This window comes from Hyla sarda, chromosome 1 (assembly GCF_029499605.1).
Source record: "Hyla sarda isolate aHylSar1 chromosome 1, aHylSar1.hap1, whole genome shotgun sequence".
Classification (NCBI taxonomy): domain Eukaryota; kingdom Metazoa; phylum Chordata; class Amphibia; order Anura; family Hylidae; genus Hyla; species Hyla sarda.
Window position 1 is genome coordinate 203,894,561 of NC_079189.1, and position 22,165 is coordinate 203,916,725.

General features: G+C 41.0%; 1 protein-coding gene across 2 annotated transcripts in view; it reads right to left on the reverse strand.

Moving 5' to 3' along the window:
• Positions 1-22,165, reverse strand: part of GRID2 (glutamate ionotropic receptor delta type subunit 2) — a 1,137,650-nt gene that overhangs the window by 30,066 nt on the left and 1,085,419 nt on the right. For both annotated transcript variants that reach the window (XR_008891518.1, XM_056567543.1), the window contains exon 15: positions 1,806-2,046. Coding sequence is in view for 1 of the 2 variants with exons in the window: in XM_056567543.1 (XP_056423518.1) it covers positions 1,806-2,046 (241 nt within the window). In the remaining variant the exon portion in view is untranslated. The remainder of the gene's footprint in view (positions 1-1,805; positions 2,047-22,165) is intronic.

The window sequence follows — 22,165 nt, forward strand, 5'->3', positions numbered from 1 at the left end:
CAATGTTACAGCCCCTAGAGGGGGCTAAAACACTGCATAAAAAAAGGAAAAAAAAGTTAATAAATGTGATTTAACTCCTTTCCTAATAAAAATCAGAATCACCCCCCTTTTCCCATTTAAAAAAAGTGTGTAAATTAAAATAAAAACACATATGTGGCATCGCCGCGTGCATAAATGTCCGAACCATAAAAATATATCATTAATTAAACTGCATGGTCAATGGTGTACGCGCAAAAAATTCCAAAGTCCAAAATTGCGTATTTCTGGTCACTTTATATACCATAAAAAAATGAATAAAAAGCGATCAAAAAGTCGGATCAAAACAAAAATGGCACCGATAAAAACTTCAGATCACAGTGCAAAAAAGGAGCCCTCATACCGCCCCATAAGCAGAAAAATAAAAAGTTATAGGGGTCAGAAGATGACAATTTCAAATGCATTAATTTTTTCCAGAAGTAATACAAAATCACACCTACATAAGTAGGGTATCATTTTAATCGTATGGACCTACAGAATAAAGAGAATGTGTAATTTTTACCGAAAAATGTACTGCATAGAAACGGAAGCCCCCAAAAGTTACAAAATGGCATTTTTTCGTAAATTTTGTCGCACAATGATTTTTTTTCCATTTCTCTGTAGATTTGGGTAAAATGACTGATGTCATTACAAAGTAGAATTGGTGGCGCAAAAAAAAAAAGCCATCATATGGATTTTTAGGTGCAAAATTGAAAGGGTTATGATTTTTAAAATGTAAGGAGGAAAAAACAAAATGATAGGGGATAAGATGTCTGATCATGGGGTCCCGCTCCTGGGGAACCCTGGGATCTCAGCTGCAGCACCCCGCTGTCATTACTGCACAGAGCAAACTTGCTCTGTGCATAATGACGGGCAGTACAGCATCATGACATCACAGCTCCACCCCTCATGATGTCACGGCACACCCCCTCAATACAAGTCTATGCTCCGGCCCCTGTATCACCCGTCATTACGCACAGAGCAAGTTTGCTCTGTGCAGTAATGACAGCGGGGTGCTGCAGCCGAGATCCCTGGGACCCCAGCAGCAGGACCCCCGTGATCAGACATCTTATCCCCTATCCTCTTGATAGGGGATAAGATGTCTAGGAGCGGAGTACCCCTTTAAGGGCTAAATGACTATATGTTAAGATATTGTCTCCACCAAATAATGTAGCTAAGGTACATTTAGTATACAGGTGACCTTTAATTCATTATCTTTGACAATGCCATTATGTGTAAGAATGTTTTTATTTTAAGTATTTGCATGTTGTTATTATTTGCTAAGTATTGTTTATTTTCTATTATTTTATGAAAAAATAAATCAGTATGAGTCCCCCTTTTATATAATGAATGAGAAATAGAGCATATTCAAAGACTGCGAGACTGCGCTGTGTTCTCTACGACCATCATAATTTCAAGCATCTGTTTGCTTCTTCCTTTTGGCTTCAGAGTGGAATTTGGCAGCACTGCTAACAGATACAGTGGATTATTGTACAAACCAAATGTACTCGTTTTTCCTGGCTGCATGTGAAATGAGGTCTGGGTTATTCATCACAATTTTAAATATTTGATTCATCTGACCTACTTTGCAGTTTGGTACGTGTTTCTGCTGTGACTCCAGCTGTTGTTTAAAGACTGTCAGGCATAGGATTCAGGCTGTGTCAAGAGTCACTAAAGTGTGGAACCTACTTACTTCTATTACTGCTTGAAAGGTTTGGGTAAAATCAGGAAGAAAACAGCTCTGTCACAGACATTAGCATTAGCATGACTTCAAGTCCTACAATAATTACCTCTTTAGAAGGTACTCGGGAGCCTTTCTTCTTATTCCACCATGTTTCCACCATTGCTATTATGCAGGATAAGACAACACCAGCTGCTAGAATGCAAAATACTCCTGCAAAGCTTTTAATGTCCAGGGCACTGCCTTTTTGCTTAGGTTCCACAGATGAGTACAGGTCGCAATGTCCATTGCGTGGCCACCACTTATGTTTTAATAGGTCCATGTCCCCATTCTGCTGGAGTTCCAGTATCCTACAAGAGATGAATAAGCACATTACACAATGCATGAACAATAGTATACAACATTAATTTCCAGTTCTACAGCTGGGATTTTAAGAACTTATGCAGATGTCCCCAAGACATAAAGTTAATATATAGTGTTGTCACAAATTGTACTGGTTTAAACATGCTTATGTGTGATTCTTCCCTTCCAGAAAGTTATGTAGTCCTTTTATTGGTCTCAGCAGCTGCTCGCCTCCTCCCTTTATCCCGAGACTACACATCATCCTCTGCTGTTTCAGGAGGCTGCTGTTTCTGAGTTCATGCTCCACCCGCTGTGTGAGCTCAAACAGCTTATATCACCACCTCTGACTAGCCACTATAGCTACATCACCATCTTCCTGTTATATATGTATATATATATATATATATATATATATATATATATATATCTTTATTGGGATATCTAGGGAAGTTTACAAAATTCTGCTTTGTGCAAAACAATGCCACAGGCAGAGGAGCAGACAGGCGATGAATACAGTACATTTTGCAGACCTCCTGTGTGGAGAGAAAGTTGGCTGTGTAGAGCACTGTTCTGCATGTAGCTCTGAGCAGGGAACTGACAGAAGTGCTGTGGAAAGGGAATAGGCCACTTTTAGTACAGGGTTCCTATAATGTCACAGATGGACTGTTGCTCAGTCACCAGGGCATGGGTGGCTGTAATCTCTGCTTCTTTTATGGTTATGTCCATGAGATAATCTGTTATTTAGGATCAGCGAGAATTTGACAGAGACATAAACAAACATTGCACCACATTGAAAAAAAAAAAAAGGAAAAAACTGTGAAGAACACTATCCTTTGGATAGAAAATAAGATGTATTAGGGCCGGAGTACCCCTTTAAGACAAGGTCATTTTCTTTTAAATCAACTGCTGTCAGAACGTTAAACAGATTTGTAAATTACTTCTATTAAAAAATCTTAATCCTTCCAGTACTTATCAGCTGCTGTATACTACAGAGGAAGTTCTTTTCTTTTTTAAATTCCTTTCTGTCTGACCACAAGTGCTCTCTGCTGACACCTCTGTCCATGTCAGGAACTGTCCAGAGCAAGAGAGGTTTGCTATGGGGATTTGCTCCTACTCTGGACAGTTCCTAAAATTGACAGAGATTTCAGCAGAGAGCACTTGTGGTTATTCAGAAAGGAAATTCAAAAAGAAAAGAACTTCCTATGGAGCATATAGCAGCTGATAAGTACTGGAAGGATTAGTAATTTTTAAATAGAAGTGATTTACAAATCTGTTTAACTTTCTGGCACCAGTTGATTAAAAAAAAAAAAATAATGTTTTCCAGCAGAGTACCCCTTTAAGACAAGGACTGTTTACATCTGCAGCAGGCCTTTACACCGTATGTTTATTTATGGCATGGGCTGATGTAGCATCAATTAAACACAGAAAAATTGCCTCATGGATATACTTATGGGGGTCCTGTTACAGATTTTGCATTATAGTCCGGGAGCATGAAGTTACACCCAGGGCCGGTGTTAGGGAGGGAAACCTGGGCAATTGTCCAGGGCTCCCAACCTTAAGAGGGCCCCAAGAACAGCTAAAAAAAACAAAACACAGGAATACATTACATTTAGCTAGGATTTGCACAAAATGCGGCAGATTGCAATAATGTGAATGTTGCCCTATAGCTGTTTGGGCTGCACAGAGCACACAGAGCAGCACAAACCCTTTTACTAGACCTTTAAGGACATTTCAGGACCTGCAATGACATCCTCAGGTTGCTTTTTATTAATTTCTTCTGACATATAATGTGACCTAAAATGTTATAACATAGTTCTTATCAGTGTCATCTTGCGGCAGGTCGGTCAGAGACTTCCGGCCACCATTTACACTCATCAGGCCCAGTGATTGCACTGCAGGGGTCCAATAAGACCCCCCCAAACCTCAATGGGGACTTACATATTCCCTATAGATGCCCTGATCGACATTGATCAAGGCATTTAAAGAATTAATGGCAGACATCAGCAAAATTGCTGATGTTATCCATTAGCGATGGGACTCCAGCGGCTGGCAGCCGTTTGCCAAGTTCCAGCCTGCAGCGCCGCACATTTACTGCATGTGTACTTAATGAGATAAAGGTCATCACCTATCTCAGGATTTAAACTAATCACCATTCCACTAAACTGGGGATACTGTAAGTATCTGATTGATGGGGTCTGACCACTGGGAGCCACACTTATCTTGGGAATGGAGGTTCTTGTCCCCCGAGAGATTGAGCAGTAGCACATGATCCCCCTGGAGTACTATACATTCTTTATGGGAGTTACAAACATTGCACTGAATATGTTAATATGCAGAGATGCAACAGGGAATGAATGGAGCTTTGAGCAATCAGGTGCGCTACTGCTCCATTCTCCTTGGGGACAGGAACCCCCATTCTCAAGATCAATGAGAGTCCCAGTGGTCTGTTCCCACCAATCAGATACTTACTGTGTCCCCAGTTCTGTGGATTGGTGATTGATTTAAATCTTCGGAGAGCACTTTAATTTTACAGTTTGGACTGGAGCCCATTATTTTGTAGTTACCACTTTATTCCTGTCCTCAGACTCTATCATACTCATAAGTATAGTATTTAAGGGTATTTGGCAGCTCTGTAGGTATGGTAATGGAGGTGCAGGGGGAGGTCACAGGCACAATGGTGGCCCCCAGTAAGTAGGTACACAGGTAGGAAATCCCCCCCCAGTAGGTAGGTACACAGGTGGGGAATCCCCCCAGTTGGTAGTTGGGCAGGAAATCTTTCCCCCCCCTTGACGCCCTCTGCTCCCAGGCCAAGGCTTTTTCATCCTCTGGTCTTAGCACCTAGAACGGCGCAGGACGTGAAGTGTAGGTACAGGACAATGCTGCGGCCGCCGCTCACAGAGATCAATCCAGCCACATGTGGCCTAGACAGGCTGCTCAGGGTCTCTGCCCTGCCTTCACATGCAAACAGCTGCTCTCTATGGGTGCACACCAGATTCCTCACGCTGAACCCGAAAGCCCAGCTAGCATTTATGCCACGTGCTTCCTCACCACTGTCCCCTCAAGGACGTCACTCTTATTAGGATGACAGATAAGTCCGCCACTACTACCGTGCAGTATCACAAACAGGGTTAGGAGGTGGGAGTTTCCCTCTAGGATGGTGGCTAAATAAGAAGAGGAACAGAGATCCTGATACTTGTGCTCATACATAACAGGAGGCGTCAGCTGCTCATGTACAATCCTGATTTTACTTTCTTAGAGGGTGCAAGGCCTTTCACCTAATGCTGGAGCCGCCTCTGTCTAGAACTCACAGGCCCCAGATGTCATAGTATTTGTGGTATCCCAGTACAGGATGTAGTCCTGTCGGCTAAAAGCTGCCTCAGGCATCTCAGGTGTCACTGTTCTGGGCCCTCTTCTTCTAGGTTAGGTTCATTGTGATAAATACAATTTCATGTTATGTGATGATTGATGTTTCTGTTTCTTAAAGGAAGGCTGCAGAGTGAACCAGGTGATCCTAATGCCCCAATGGGGTACCTTCTAATCAATGCCTCAAATAGTGTAGCGGAGGAGTTCAGTGGAGTTCATGTCTAGTGAGCTGAGGTACAATGTGAGGAGAAGTCTGAGGTGATCTTAGAAGGCCTTGTAAGGAAAAGAAGTTCACAGCCTGCTGCCATGCCATTCTCAGGAACCCCTTCGCTCAGGTGAAGTTCAAGCCTGGTAAGCACAAAGCTCAGGGGGCAAAATAGTCCTTAGTCAAAATAAAGTCTTCAATTCAGCGTGGGCTGCCATTAATCACAAGACTGCAGTGTCAGCGACTACAAGTTCCAGCAAGGCAACAGGCCCCCTGGTCTCACTCTGCACTGACCTTGCACAACCCTGTACTGTGAAGGATTTAATAATATTCCTGCCTCAGCAAAGATAGTTTCCCGCAACCCTGCATAATGGTCATTATTGCCCCCGCGCTTGACCCAGGAGAGCTATGTCAACCTCGGAACGTTGAGGTTAACGTTACCCTGGAGTCACAAACTGTACATTACACCCTGCATACAGTTAGGCACCACATATTGTCTGCAGTCATCCGAAGACATCATCAGATTTGTCTGAGCTGGATAGAGAAGGAGAGAGAAGAGAACATCCAAAATCAGAGAAGACGACCCTGTAAATCACCAGATGAAATAGTCCTGTATTCTGTGACAGCATTTGATCAGGTCAGATCCATTCTAACCTGGCCAGAATACAGGGGCCTTTTAGGGTCTGATTCCTTTCATGTTCAAACAAACGCTTACGGTTTTCAATATGTTTTTGGTATGAAGTATACAGCATTCAAGCTGACCACAATACAGGGGTGTGAATACAGGTATAAAGAGGTGTCAGCTGTAGGGGGCATTTTACTGTAAGAGGCACAAAGGGGGCATTATTATTTTGTAGGGAGCATTGCAAGGAGAACTTTTACTGTGTGAGGCCTAAATGTGGCACTTTTTCTGACTGTAAACACACTACTACAGTGAAGTAGAAAAGGTGACACTATTAGTGCTGGGGTTACACGTTGACTGTGATCACGACATGAGTTGCGCTTCCTGAATCATGCTGCATCACAAAATAATGTATATGAATGGGGTCTTGTTACCCACAAATCATCTCAACCAGAAATTAATCTGAAATGGATTCATCCCATTTGTCTGGTCACAATCACAGCCATTCACGGTTTGTGTAATGTAACCCAATTTACCTAGATTTGCTGAGATGTAGCACAAGGAGCAGGACACAGTTATGTTTTAACAGGGCGGCCAATGGGCCCCACATTTAATTTTACCCAGGGCCACACTTGATCTAAAACCCACCCTGGGTTATACCTTTGATGCTAGAACCTTATTGCATTATTATGTGTATTTCTTTCAAACCTGAGGGTATCCATCTTCAAAGTCGTATAAAATACAAAGTCACAAAACACATAATTTATAACTGATACAATAATTTTAGTGAACTCTGATAGCTTACCTCCAGATACAAAATCAATATACAGAAGCATCTTTGCCATTTGATGGAGAAGGAGATCTGCCATTTGAACGTGCAGCTGACACATCTGTAGTGGCAATGTGATGTTATTGTTTTAGAATAAGTGATATTTCTAGTACTTAGTAGAATATTTAGTGTCCACTGGAAACGTCTAAGCACCCAGTATGAAAATGATGTGCTCCGTAAAGTGGACATTGAAGATAATACAGTATATACACAGATTTAGGCCCATTACACATCTTAAAAACAAATGTCAGACCTTTATTTAACTACTGTTAAGCCATCACAATATGAAGAGACTGCATGTAAATTGTCATGCCCCATTTGTCCACATGGTGGCAGTCACATTACACTGAATTTCAGCTGCTACCGTTATTAGGCTATGAAGAACGCTGTGGCAATTATTGATCTATCAGGCTGAAACACATATTTTACTCAGTGCTATTTAATGTTTTACTTTAAATTCAAACAATTATCCATGTTGCAATACCCCTGATAATGTTGATGTAGAAATCTATTGTTCAGTACATTCTATAGTGTGGTAAGTTAGGCTTGTACTGGAAAATTGTTCACGAGTGAACGGTTACATTCCCATTGGGTTTTCATAACTCATGCGATCTAAAAAACAAGGCACAATGCCCATTTCTCAACCCACAGCACTTTCTTACTTGGTTAACTCACTGAGAAGTTGTAAGTGGCACTGTAATTGTGCACCGCTCAGCACCTTAACAATTATTCTGCCTTTAAAGAAGTAGATTTTCTAGTAAGGGAAACAAGTGTTACATGGAGCTGGCATGATATCACATCTTCTGGGATTATTATTATTTTTTTTGCAGCGTGGCAGATGTTGTTTGCAAGATGTGTCCTGTTTCCCTAAATTCACCTCGGCATGTTTAATAAAAGTTGCTACTATAGCTGATTAAACAGTAAATGAAAACAGTAGGCTCTATCTCACCACGCATAGACACACAAAGCCTACGAAATCTTCTCCAAGGACAAGCGAAAAGTGCGGTGAAGCAAAAGACTGGCACTTTTACAGCTGTCATTGGTTAGCCAGATGCCAAACGTTCAGGAATTGTTTTCTTTAATCTGGGGCTTATTGTGGGGAGAGCACCAGGGCCTCCTCAGTCATGGTAGAGCCTAACTCCCTAAAGTAAGCTCATTGTTAGGAACTTATCTGCCTGTGCTCCAGCGATGCCTAGCAGCCGGCAGTCTAGCCTGTTCAATAATGCTGGAAGAGATTGTGTAAACATTGCTATAATCACCACAATAAATGTATGTTTTGCCAGTCAGTGGCTTGGCATACCAAGCCAATCGGGGCTAAGGCTTGAGTTGAGTACCGAGTTTAGACAAAGTATTTAATCCTGAAACTTCCTCAGAGTCTGTGCCTGAAATTCTTTATGTGTCCTGGCACCTACTTGAGCTCTGGAGTTTTTCCTTTGTACCTTGCCCTACCTGTCATTTGGATTAACCATTTGTGTTTGAATTTGTCTTATTTTCCTGGTTAACCCCAATCTCCTGATTTGCTTTATCTGTGTCCTCTTGGGTCATCTGGCTAGGCCTGCAGCCTGAAAACACACACCTTTATTCTGCAACCGGACTCAGTACTGGCAGCATGGGCCTGTAGCAGCCAAATCCACTGTGCCTTGTTACACCTCTGGTGAGTGACTAGGAGGAGCATTAGACTCTGCTAACCGAAATGTTGTTATTATATGGGTAACCTGTTCAAGTTTGTTTGGCGGATTGTGATCCACATAACTTAGAAATATAGAATGTGTTGGCAGATAAGAACCATTCAGCCCATCTCGTCTTACCTATATTCTGAATACTATGAATAGTCCCTGGCCCTATCTTATATGAAGGATAGCCTTATTCCTATCCCATGCATGTTTAAACTCCTTCACTGTATTTGCAGCGACCACTTCTGCAGGAAGGCTATTCCATGCATCCACTACTCTCTCAGTAAAGTAATAATTCCTGATATTACTGCATAAACCTTTGCCCCTCTAGTATAAAACTATGTCCTCTTGTGGTAGTTTTCTTCTTTTAAATATGCTTTCCTCCTTTACCATGTTGATTCCCTTTATGTATTTCAAAGTCTCTATCATATCCCCTCTGTCTCTTCTTTCTTCCAATCTATACACGTTAAGGTCCTTTAACCTTTCCTGGTAAGTTTTATCCTGCAATCCATGTACTAGTTTAGTAGTCTCACTCTATACTCTCTCCAAAACATCTACCGTATATACTCGAGTATAAGCCGACCCGAGTATAAGCAGAGACCCCTAATTTCAACCCAAAATCCCAGGAAAAGTTATTGACTCGAGTATAAGCCTAGGGTGGGAAATACATCATCCCCCCCTGTCATCATCCAGACCCGTCATTAACATCCTCATCATCATCACCGCCTGTCATCATCCAGACCCTCATCATCATCACCTGTCATCGTCCCCTTGTCATCATCCCACACCCCCCCTTCATCATCCCCTTGTCATCATCCCCACCCCCTTCATCATCCCCTTGTAATCATCCCACACCCCCCCTTCATCATCCCCTTGTCATCATCCCCACCCCCCTTGTCATCCCACACCCCCCCCTTCATCATCCTCTTGTCATCATCCCACACCCCCCCTTCATCATCCTCTTGTCATCATCCGCCCTCAGTGGTCTTCAACCTGCGGACCTCCAGAGGTTTCAAAACTACAACTCCCAGCAAGCCCGGGCAGCCATCGGCTGTCCGGGCTTGCTGGGAGTTGTAGTTTTGAAACCTCCGGAGGTCCGCAGGTTGAAGACCACTGCGGCCTTCGACATCATCCAGCCCCCTCTCACCCCCTTTAGTTCTGTACAGTACTCGCCTCCGCTCGGCGCTGGTCCGGTGCTGAAGGGCTGTCCGGTGAGGAGGTCGTCCGGTGGGATAGTGGTTCCGGGATGCTATCTTCATGGGGGGCGCCTCTTCTCCGCGCTTCGGGCCCGGAATAGAGGCGTTGCCTGGACAATGACGCAGAAGTACGTTGGTAATGAACGTACCTCTGCGTGACTATTCTGGGGCCGGGCCCGAAGCGCTTAGAAGAGGCCCCCCCAGTGAAGATAGCAGCCCGGAACCACTATCCCACCGGACGACCTCCTCTCCGGACAGTCCTGCAGCACCGGACCAGCGCCGAGCAGAGGCGAGTACTGTACAGAACTAAAGGGGGTGAGAGGGGGCTGGATGATGTCGAAGGCCGCAGTGGTCTTCAACCTGCGGACCTCCGGAGGTTTCAAAACTACAACTCCCAGCAAGCCCGGACAGCCGATTGCTGCCCGGGCTTGCTGGGAGTTGTAGTTTTGAAACCTCTGGAGGTCCGCAGGTTGAAGACCACTGCGGGTGGAGAGTTCACTCGAGTATAAGCCGAGGGGGGTGTTTTCAGCACGAAAAATCGTGCTGAAAAACTAGGCTTATACTCGAGTATATACGGTACATCCTTCTGGAGATACAGACTCCAGCATTGCACACAATAATAACATTGCTCCATTTATCATTGTTTGGTTTAAAATTTTATTATGTATATTTCTGTATCTGCTGTGTATATTTGCCGAACAATATACTGTCTCTCTCTGAAATACAGGACTTTTCTTAGATTCCTTTTACTCATGGAACTATAAAAATGAGAAGCATGGTAATCATACTGTATGTTACTGTATGTAGACTTTATTAAAGTGTACCTGTTATTTATACAAACCTTGTATATAATGTAGATAATAACATTATATGTATTTTTGTAATATGAATTGGTTAAAAGATATATATATATATATATTATTTTTTTTATGGGGGAATGCAGAGACAAAATACAAAAAGTGTGAGTGGGACAAGCAGGGCTCTTTGCAGGCTCCTGGTTTGTAAATCAGCCTGCTGTGTGAGTCAAGGCATGTCACAAAGCCTCAGTGAGCAGAACCTGCTATGCTTCATGTACAGGATGTAAATGTGCTTCCTGGTGCGTTAAGTATGTATATTGGCCTTGATTTACTAAGAGTGGAGTGTCATTTTCTTTGTGGGCTTTAATTCCCTACAATATTTTTTCCACGGTATTTACTAAGGTTTCCCTACATTTTGCACTTTTCCCTACATTTTGCTTTTTTACACACTCTGATCTGTGGTGTTTTCCTCAGCTCTAATCCACTTTATTTTCAGTGGAAACCGTTTCGGCAGCCATTCCCCTTTTCCTGACGGCCACGCCTTAAATTCATAAAGTGTGTTAACCCTTTAGGTGTTTCACAGGAATAGCAGCAAAGTGAAGGAGAAAATTCAAAATCTTAATATTTTACACTCGCATGTTCTTGTAGACCCAGTTTTTGAATTTTTACAACGGGTAATTGGAGAGAAATCCCCCAAAATTTGTAACCCAATTTCTCTCAAGTAAGGAAATTCCTCATATGTGTATGTAAAGTGTTCTGTGGGTGCACTACAAGGCTCAGAAGGGAAGGAGCGACAATGGGATTTTGGAGAGTGAGTTTTTCTGAAATGGTTTTTGGGTGGCATGTCACATTTATGAAGCCCTATGGTGCCAGAACAAAAAAAATACAAAAAAATACAAAATAAAATAAATAAATAAAAAAAAAAAACACATGGCATACTTTTTTGGAAACTGCACCCCTCAAGGAATGTAACAAGGCGTACAGTGAGCCTTAACACCCCACAGGTGTTTGACAACTTTTTGTTAAAGCTGGATGTGTAAAAAAAAATTTTTTTCTTCACTAAAATGCAGGTTTCCCCAAAATTTTTCATTTTTACAAGGGGTAATAGGAGAAAATGCCTCCCAAAATTTGTAACCCCATCTCTTCTGAGTATGGAAATACCCCATGTGCGGACATCAAGTGCACTGCGGGCGCACTACAATACTACAATGCTCAGAAGAGAAGAAGTCACATTTGGCTTTTGGAAAGCAAATTCAGCTGAAAGGGTTTTTGGGGGGCATGGCACATTTAGGAAGCCCCTATGGTGCCAGAACAGCCAAAAAAACAAAAAAAAAACACATGGCATACTATTTTGGAAACTACACCCCTCAAGGAACATAACAAGGGGTACAGTGAGCCTTCACACCCCACAGGTGTTTGACGACTTTTCGTAAAAGTTGGATGTGTAAAGGAATATTTTTTTTTCACTAAAATGTTCACTAAAAAAAATTGCAACCCCATCTCTTCTGAGTATGGAAATACCCCATGTGTGGACGTAAAGTGTTTTGCGGGTGCACTACAATGCTCATAAGAGAAGGAGCCACATTTGACTCTTGGAATGGTTTTTGGGGGGCATGTCACATTTAGGAATCCCCTATGGTGCTTGAACAGCAAAAAAAAAAAAAAATGGCATACTAATTTGGAAACTACACCCCTCAAGGAACATTGAGTACAGTGAGCCTTAACACCCTACAGGTGTTTGATAAATGTTAATTAAAGTGGGATGTGAATTTTTATACTGAAATGCTGAGGTTACCCCAAATTTTTAATTAATAGAATAGAAATAGTGGTAATAGAAGAAAATGTCCCCGAAAATTTGTAAATACATTTCTTCGGAGTAAGGACATACCTCATATTTATAGTTAACTGCTCTGCAGGTGCACACCAAGTATCAGAAGAGCAGGAGCGCCATTCAGCTTTTTGAGAATTTTGTCAGGGGCCTTGGGTGTTTACAGAGCTACCATGGAGCCAGAACAGTGACCCCCCCCTCTCAAGTGCCAACCTTTTTTTAAACTACACCCCTCAGGGAACGTAACAAGAGGAACAGTGAATACTTACACCTCACAGGTGTTTGGAAAATTGGGCCGTAAAATGACAAAATAGTGTTTTTTTTCACAAAAATGCAGGTAGTACCCCAAATGTTTAATTTTCACAAGGGGTAATAGGAGAAAATGCCCCCCAAATTTTGTAACCCCATTGCATGGAAATACCCCATGTGGACGTAACATGCTGGGTGGGTGCTATACAGGGCTCAAGAGTCATAGAGCTATGTTTGCTTTTGAGGCTTATGGCATATCAGTAGCTGACGGTTACATACATTCAGCGAAAAATATAAGGAACACCCACATGTGTCTCCATTCCACACAGTACACCCCCCTGGGGAAGGTGTGTAGGGGGAACTGTACATTTGGAACGGACTGGTGTTCCCTAAATGTCTTTTCCAGGAATGGATGAAGTGTACTAGGGGAGTGTGGGGGGGGGGGGGGATGAAAATTGCAATTTGACTACTGAAATTCCAATTATGTTTCCAGAATGATGACCCAGAGCATAGCCAAAAGTAAAAAATATGCCCGCCCCAAAACCTTTGCTCTGAATAATCATTCTGGGAATGTGATGTGTGTGTCGGTCCCTATCCTGTTGCCTCAAATGTGGAGAGAGAGCAAAACAGGAGGTAATTGGCGGTGTATAGCACACCGCCGATCATCTTTTAATTTCGGGTCATCGGGTCACACATTACCTGTATTACCGGAATCGCCACAGATTGTTGAATCGTTCTTTTCTGTCTAACCACAGTGCTCTCTGCTGACACCTCTGTCCATGTCAGGAACTGTCCAAAGCAGGAGAGGTTTGCTATGAGGATTTTCTCCTGCTTCGGACAGTTCCTGACACGAACAGAGGTGTCAGCAGAGAGCACTGTGGTCAAACGAAACAGAACTGCACAGCTTTCTCTGTAGCATACAGCAGCTGAGTACTGGAAGGATGTAGACTTTTTAATAGAAGTTATTTATAAATCTGTTTAACTTTATGGCACCAGGTGGTTTGCAAATTTTTTTTCCCACCGGAGTACCTCTTTAATGGATGTGGCAAGGTGCCCTGAAAACACATGGATTGAAAATATTCTAATGAAGTCAAAGATTTTAAAATGCTCCCTCCAGTTGGAGCATGGGAGCTGTTAGAAGTGCAGTCAGTCACTCGTTAGCGATCTGCCCAAATATACCCATTAGCATGCACATTTGGTGCTACTGAGCATGCATGTCACGCTTGTATGTGTCATGTATGTGTATGTAAAGTCTTCATGTGCGGCATCTCTACATGTCACATCTGTTCAGGTTGTGGTTGTGTTTATCACTTAGATGTTTAGATGTGTAGAATATTTACTATTCACTTATTTAATCAAGCCAATAACTTAATATATCATCATTTATAGAAGGAGACAGCTGAGCTGAGAGAGAAACTTAACAGAAAACCTCTAAAGAGATAGTTACATTTTGTATTCAAGTGCGTCCTTCTAACTGGGCACAGGGACCGCACACTGTTAAGTCAGGATATTGTTTTTTTTTAGTATAGCTGGACCCTGTTTTTCTTTTATGATATTGGTTTATTGTCTGTGCACCCATTTCTTATTGTCACTTTTAAAAGCAATTGAAAGTAAAGTGACATAATGTGTGTGTTTACTGCATGCTTGTCCTCCTGTAAGTCATCTAGATCAGGAAATGCCATAAACCCAGCTTACTGCCTGTACAGCCTAACACCACTGCAGTATATTAGACTACTTTTCCTTTTTCTTTCTTCCTGGATCATAACATATCAGTTTTTCTTGCATTAATTCAGATTTTCTAGCAACCATTTAACTTCCCGTCTAAATGACCAAGATTTTTTTTTTATATAAATGTAGCCACATGCACAAGTATAAAGGGGATTCCCCTAATGTGTGTGTGCGTATATATATATATATATATATATATATATATATATGTATATCCTAAATTTTCTTTTTTTTTTATACAAAACTTTAAAAATTATTAAATTATTAAATTTATTAGGCACAATCGAAAAATGTAATAAATGTAGCAGTAATTGTAATAGTAGTAGTTTATTTTGGTTGCTGGTGTCTATTCAAGTTCTGCTTTCCTGCGGCAGGTCAGCGATATTGCCATCATTTGTCTGTAATCGAGATCTAGATACATACTTTTTCTCTGAGCATAATAAATCATATAGAATTAAATATTTACATAGGAAACTAGTAGAAAGTTTATTTTAATTAATGTAACATTTACTGAATTTCTTTGGTGGCACAACATATTGGGTATTGAATTGGCATAACTGTAGAAAACTTGTAGTTTTCACTTACCAACATCAATGTGGGCTAAAAATCTGCACTATGTCCAGATTATTGCAGATTTAGCTGCGGATCCACAGCAATATTGGTAATTATGATTTTTTTAAATTCTATTTATAAGTTTATGTTATTTTGTGAACATAAACATTTTTTGCATTAAAATTTGCAGTGGCAAATGAGAACAAATTGTTTATAAAAATCTGCATTAAATACCCCTCTTAGCGCTTGATTGGATGACAGACCTGAACCACAGATAGGCTTTGAAAGCCCAGCTAGAGTTTGTCTGCTGACCATAGCAACACTAGAAAAACTCTCCAACACTAAGGAATCCACAAGAAAAGACAACCTTTTAATGTATATTTGTTGCAAAACGTCTGTGAGTGTACCACGGGTCTGAATTGATGACTATGCACATGCTGCAGAAACAAACCATTCATAAACATATCTGCCGCAAGTCTGCCACATGGGGATACAATGGCTTTTGCGTAAATCTAAGTGGTCAGAAAATGGAATGAAATCATTGAAGTTGAACTCATAGATTAAAATGTTAAGTATTTAATATGAGATAGAGGATACTATTTATCTCAAACCATACTGAAAATATAATAATTTGTGTAGCTTTTTTAATGCTTATTAAAATTGGCATGCAACTCTGTGCCTGACCAGTTAAATCCTTAAATGGTTACTGTAATTTTAACATGGTTTTCCCCAAAATTTAAATTTTTTCTTTGACCTCTTAATAAGTGTCTCACGCCCCCCCACTAAACAGTCAGTCACTTTGACAAAGCAGCTCAGTTTTTTCCTGTGTTCACAAGACAGACCTGTAACTCAGGGAGAGATCAGATTACAAACTGCCAATACAAGTCTAAGGAGAGGGGAGGGGTGAGAAATGAGATGGGAGGGGAGTTGGGAGAGCACAGATAGAGAGACTGTAAGGAGACAACTGTAAGTATGATTTTTACCCCAAGCTTGATTCACAGTTTAGACTGTCCAATAATGCTTTGTAGTATCTCCCATGCTGCTGCTTCTTAGAATGTGTATAGAGACATAAAAGAACAGGAACTCCCCATCTGTGTAGGCAGTGTATGGGAGACATTATACAAGTTTAGGAACTCAAAATTACATATGAAACCTGCAGAACAGAAATAGTGATACTCCTGCTACACACAAAGAGCAGCTCGTCCTGAAAAGTCCCCTAAAATCACCTAAAATACAAAAGATGTAAAGAGGGATAAGATGTCTGATTGCGGGGGTCAGGCTGCTGGGATCCCCCACGATCTCCGTGCAGCACCCATGCCGCACCCGGCCTTCTAAGCAGTATGTTTAGAACGCCGGGTTTCATTGGCCGGAAACGTGACATGACACCACGCCCCCTCCTTTCATGTCTATGGGTGGGGGCGTGATGGCCGACAACAGATCGAAAATAACACCACAAAAATGCAATAAAAACAGTAATAAAAAAATGTAAGTAATTATAGTCACAATATATATATAATTTATGTATATCCGTGAATAATTTTAATGAATAGACATCTAAAAAGAAGGCTAAATTGCTTTTTAATGCATTTCCCACATTAAAATATTCATTGAGTTTAATTGCAACTATATAGATAAGTGAAAATAATCCTTATATGTGAGAGAATAATATCTTCAAAATACCACTCATTCCATATAAACAAGGCCTCAAATAGCTGCTTGGTTTATAAAATGGATAAAGGAATGCAAAACCAAAGAACAAATTCTCTTGGTCATTATGGTCCAAAATGACTTGGACATTTAGGGGATAAGGATATCCAGTGACAGATGCCCTTTAAGTTTCGGTCACACAAACAGACACATTGATTATTTACATTAACTAATTTATCTTCCCCTACGTTAAGAATTGGCAACAAAATTATTTCCTATCTGTATGACAGACAATGGGTCGAGGAACCAAATTAACATCATGATGAATCCTAGGAGCCGCGGTGACTAGTGAACTTTAATTATTGTCTATCTGGTGTGTTTATGTAAGCAGTAAAAGTCAAGCACTCATTATAGAAATGGCAAGCATTATCTATTGTAAAATGTAATCTAGGCAGCGAGTGAATAGATAATCAGGTTAATGAAAGCTAGCTAGGGAGATACAGGGGAGCAGAACGATGAGACAAGGGTCCCCACTGAGAAATGAGGCCATAATTGCAATTGGAAGGAGAACACATTTAGTGATCTTTTAAAATGTCATAGTCATTCCTGGTTATATAGTGATATTTTTTTTATTCCAGGTTGAAAAAATATCTTTATTTGTAAAAAATCTGAAACCTATTATACGCTTGTATTATACGTTTGTACAAATAAACACTATTATTATCTCTTTGTTAGTCGTAAAATGCGCCCATGCTTGTTGGAAGATGAAATAACACAAGGCTGTCAGATTTATACATGTCACACATGAAACATCTAGAAGTTGTAAATGTTACCTATTCATGTTTTACAGCTTATATGTAATAAAATAACAACAGGTTATGGATAAAACATAGGCTTAATACCATAAAAGTGGTTTTCTGATGGTGAACCTTGTTTTCAACTGTCTAGAAAATGAACGTATATAGGTGGTATTTTACTACTTTTCTGTGGATTGAATGCTTTCCTTCTGCTTATGATGCAAACGTTCTGCTCTTTTGTCTCCATTGTCTCACTCCCTATCTACATCCTTTGTATTTCTGGGTTTTGTATTTATCATATTCACCATGCAATATATAGTTACTGGCTTTATTAGATATATACCGTATTTTTCGTCCTATAGGACGCACAGGCGTATAAGACGCACCCAATTTTTAGGGGCAAAATCTAAAAAAATAAAGATTTTTAACCCAATAGTGGTCATCAACCTGCGGACCTCCAAATGTTGCAAAACTACAACTCCCAGCATGAACGGACAGCCGTTGGCTGTCCGGGCATGCTGGGAGTTGTAGTTTTGCAACATCTGGAGGTCCGCAGATTGAAGACCACTGCATAGGAGGTAATACTCACGTGTCCCCGCCGCTCCGGACCCGTCACCGCTGCCCTGGATGTCGCTCCATCGCTGTCGCCGTGTCCCCATCTCTCCGGAACGTCTCTGCTGCCGGCCGGGTATCCTCGCTCTCCGTCGCCGTCATCACGTCGTTACGCACGCCGACGCACGTACGCGACTACGTGATGACGAGGAAGGAGAGCGCCGGCATACAGGGGATCCCTGAACGGAGAAGACACCGAGGAGGCAGGTAAGGTCCCTCCCGGTGTCCTGTAAGCACTAACTCGGCTATTCAGTCGGGCTGTTCGGGACAGCCGCGGTGAAATCGCGGCGGTCCCGAACAGCCCGACTGAACAGCCGGGTTAGTGTCACTTTCCCTTCAGACGCGGCGGTCAGCTTTGATCGCCGCGTCTGAAGGGTTAATACAGGGCATCACCGCGATCGGTGATGTCCTGTATTAGCCGCGGGTCCCGGCCGTTGGTGGCCGCAGGGACCGCCGCGAAAGGGGTGTATTCGCTGTATAAGACGCACCGACTTTTTCCCCCCAGTTTTGGGGAAGAAAAAGTGCGTCTTATACGGCGAAAAATACGGTAAATGCTCAATTGCTTGTTAACACAAATAGCTAAAAAGCCAATTACATGATAGCAACTCAATGCATTGAGACAACTTGCTGAAGTTCAAGCCTAGCATCAGAATGGGGATTTAAGTGACTTTGATTATGGTTGTTGGTGTCAGACGGACTGGTTGGAGTATTTTAAAAACTACTGATCTACTGGAATTTTTCACACACAACCATCTCCAGGGTTTACAGAGAATGGTCTGACAAAGAGAAAATATCCAGTGAGCGCCAGTTGTGCAGGATATCATCTCTGAAAGCACAACATGTCAAACCTTGAAGCAGATGGGCTACAGCAGCAGAAGACCACATGGTGTTCTACTCCTGTCAGCTAAGAACAGGAAAGTGAGGCTACAATTTGTACAGGCTCATCAACATTGGACAATGAAAGACTGGAAGAACATTGCCTGGTCTGATGAGTCTTGATTTCAGCTGCAACATTCACCCATTAAATACTGTTTTCAATGGGCAAAGTTTGAAATAATAATTAAAACAAATATATTAATAATTATATCACAGTGTTTTATAAATACATAATTATACATGAAACACTGATATCATTTTCTTAACATATTTGTTCTTAATGGGTAAACATCAGATCTGATGTACTTTTGACAAAGAGTGTGCATGCATTTGAAACACATTGGTCTGTTGTCCTCAGTTTTTAATGGTTTGAAATAAAGCAACACATTTTTATTGGAAGGTGGGGGTGGGGGTGGGGGTGGGGGGGAACTCTACCTACGAGGGGGGGGGGGGGGCAAAACTCTACTTACTTGGGGCCAACTCTTTTTTACTGGTGACAGCTCTGCCTACTAGGGGACAACTCTACCTACTGAGGGCAGCACTCTACTTACTGATGGCAACTCTACCTATTGGGAACAACTCTACTTACTCTAGGGCAATTCTACCTATTGGGAGCAACTCTACTTACTCGTATGCTACTCTACCTATTGGGAGCAACTTTACTTACTCAAGGATAGCTCCATCAACTGAGGGAACCTCTGTATTTACTGGGGGCAAATCTCTAGCTACTGGAGGACAGTTCTACCTACTGGGGGCAACTCTCTACCTACTGGAAGTTACCAGGGGGAAACTCTCTATGTACTGAAGGCACCTTTTTTTACCTATTAAGAGGCACCTACCTACCAAGGGAGGCATTAATACCATTTGTTACACTATGGGTAAAGCAAAGGTGTTGGCAAAGTTTGGAGCTTAACATGTTTCTCCGATAGATTCTGTGGAGACAAGTCAGGGTTGAGATAAGTCAGAGTAGTCATCTTTGCGGATGGAAAAGAAAAACTCATTCAGTGTAAGTGCAATGTAATCACTATATTATCACTTTATAGGGGTTATGTTGGTATGTGTATTGTGGGTTTTATTCAGAATAGTATGGTGGTATTATTCGGTCATGATATTATGTGGTCAGGATTTAGTAGTATTATTTGTCCCTTACTATATTGTTATTATTGGAAATTTTTGCCTTCATTTATAATTGCTTTTTTCAGGAAAAATATGATGAGATGTGGTGGTATTATTTATCCTTTATATAATGTATGATAATTATGTATTTGGTAAAAAAAATTTCTTGTATAGTGGTATTATTTAGTAACTGTATGATTAATGTATAGAGTTACCCAGTCTACCTTGCTTGTACTGTTTTATACTATAGATTATTTGCACATTTGCACTTGATTTCAATATTTGTCTCTGGTGGCAGAAATGCATGTGGTAAGTTAAAGCTAGATTGTCTGGTCTGATACAAGAGAAGAGCTACTATTACACAACCCAGAAAAGTTAAAGTTGGCTATTTAACAAACATATTTGGCCACAAAGTGCATTACAGCTTGCTGCATATGGGTCTGCAGATTCACAAACCTTTCAGAGTGCCCATGCTGACCCATGCCCACCATCAAAAGAGCCTTCTAATGGGCATGTAAGCACCAGAACTGAACTATAGAGCAATGGAAGAGGGTGGACTGGTCTAAGGAATCACAAGATTATAGCCTCCCCAACCGTACTGACTTTTTTCATTGGAAGGACAGTACAGATGTGAAGGCTATAAAGCACTCATTTACTCATACATGAACTATATTGTTGTTTAACATCATCCACTCTTACCATAGTTCCTTAAACATTGTGTTGATTGTTACTAAATCAATTAATTGCTTTGTGTACAGTATTGTAAAAAAAAAGTCAGTAGGAATTAATTCAATTTTATAAGTCTTGTAACGGTGGTCCATATGCTTTTTTTTATTATCTGTATATTTACATTATACCAAAGTGAGTCACAAGGGCCCTGTGACCCACCAAGGGATGTTATATACTCCTGCATCAATATTTTAATTTTTTTTTTATATTTATTCATCATTCGTTTAATAAATATTTTTAATTGCTATTTGGCGTCTAGAGTCCATGCAACCTTGAGCACCGACATAATTTTACTACTTTAATGTTAAGAGGGTAGTTTTAATGCTATGGCTGTTCAGGGATGTGTTAAGGATAATATTTCATAATGTTTACATAATGTTTTATGATATCGCCTGCAGGCATATTCAACAATACATGAATAAAGAAGTCGCAGACAGCACTCACAGAACAGCAAGAAGTTTTATTCGGTATCGCTGGTCCACGCAACAAGAACGCCAGGTAAGTCGACCGGTTTCTCGCTACGCAGAGCGCTTACACGTGACCTCTCTATTCAACAATACATTTGTTGTGTATTTGTTGTATATCTTCATTTATTAGGGAAAATTACCTGATGGCCTATCCTCAGGATGATCAATAGCCTATATCCAGGCTTCAGGCTCCGTGGTTGGCAGCTGTTTGGTGGGTTTGCTTACATATACAAGCATGAATAGACATGGACCCCATGACTACATTCAGGTCGTGACCTGCATGTATACATAGTTTTTTTTACTCAGATTTAAAAAGTACAGCACAACACATTTTTGAGTCCAAGTCAAAACGGGAAATTTACTATCTATCTATGTTCTGACCATTGAAGTCAATACAGACCATGCCTGTCCATGCTCGTATACATCAGCCTCTCATTTTTGACAGGATGCCAATGTATACATGCCAAGAAATGCTCAGTGGTAGTGTGAACCCATCAGAAGACTGACATTAACACTATCAAGCCAATAGTAGTCAGAAATGAGGTGTCACATGAAAGCAATTAGATAATGGCTACTATAATAGATTTACCTAGAAAATAGATTTATCTCTGATTATATTTCCACAATACTAGCTAGACATATAGTAGGACATTCACAAATATAGGAAACGGTCCATAATCCGATTGCATCAGAAAATTTGCAGCGTCACATTCCTAGGACAGCTTCTCTAGTAAACCACGATGCCAATCATATTCTAGTAAATACATTTTTTCCCCCACTGGTCAACAGAATGAGTCCAAATCTTACATCTTGATCCCAAAGCCATTAATAATGCAGCCTT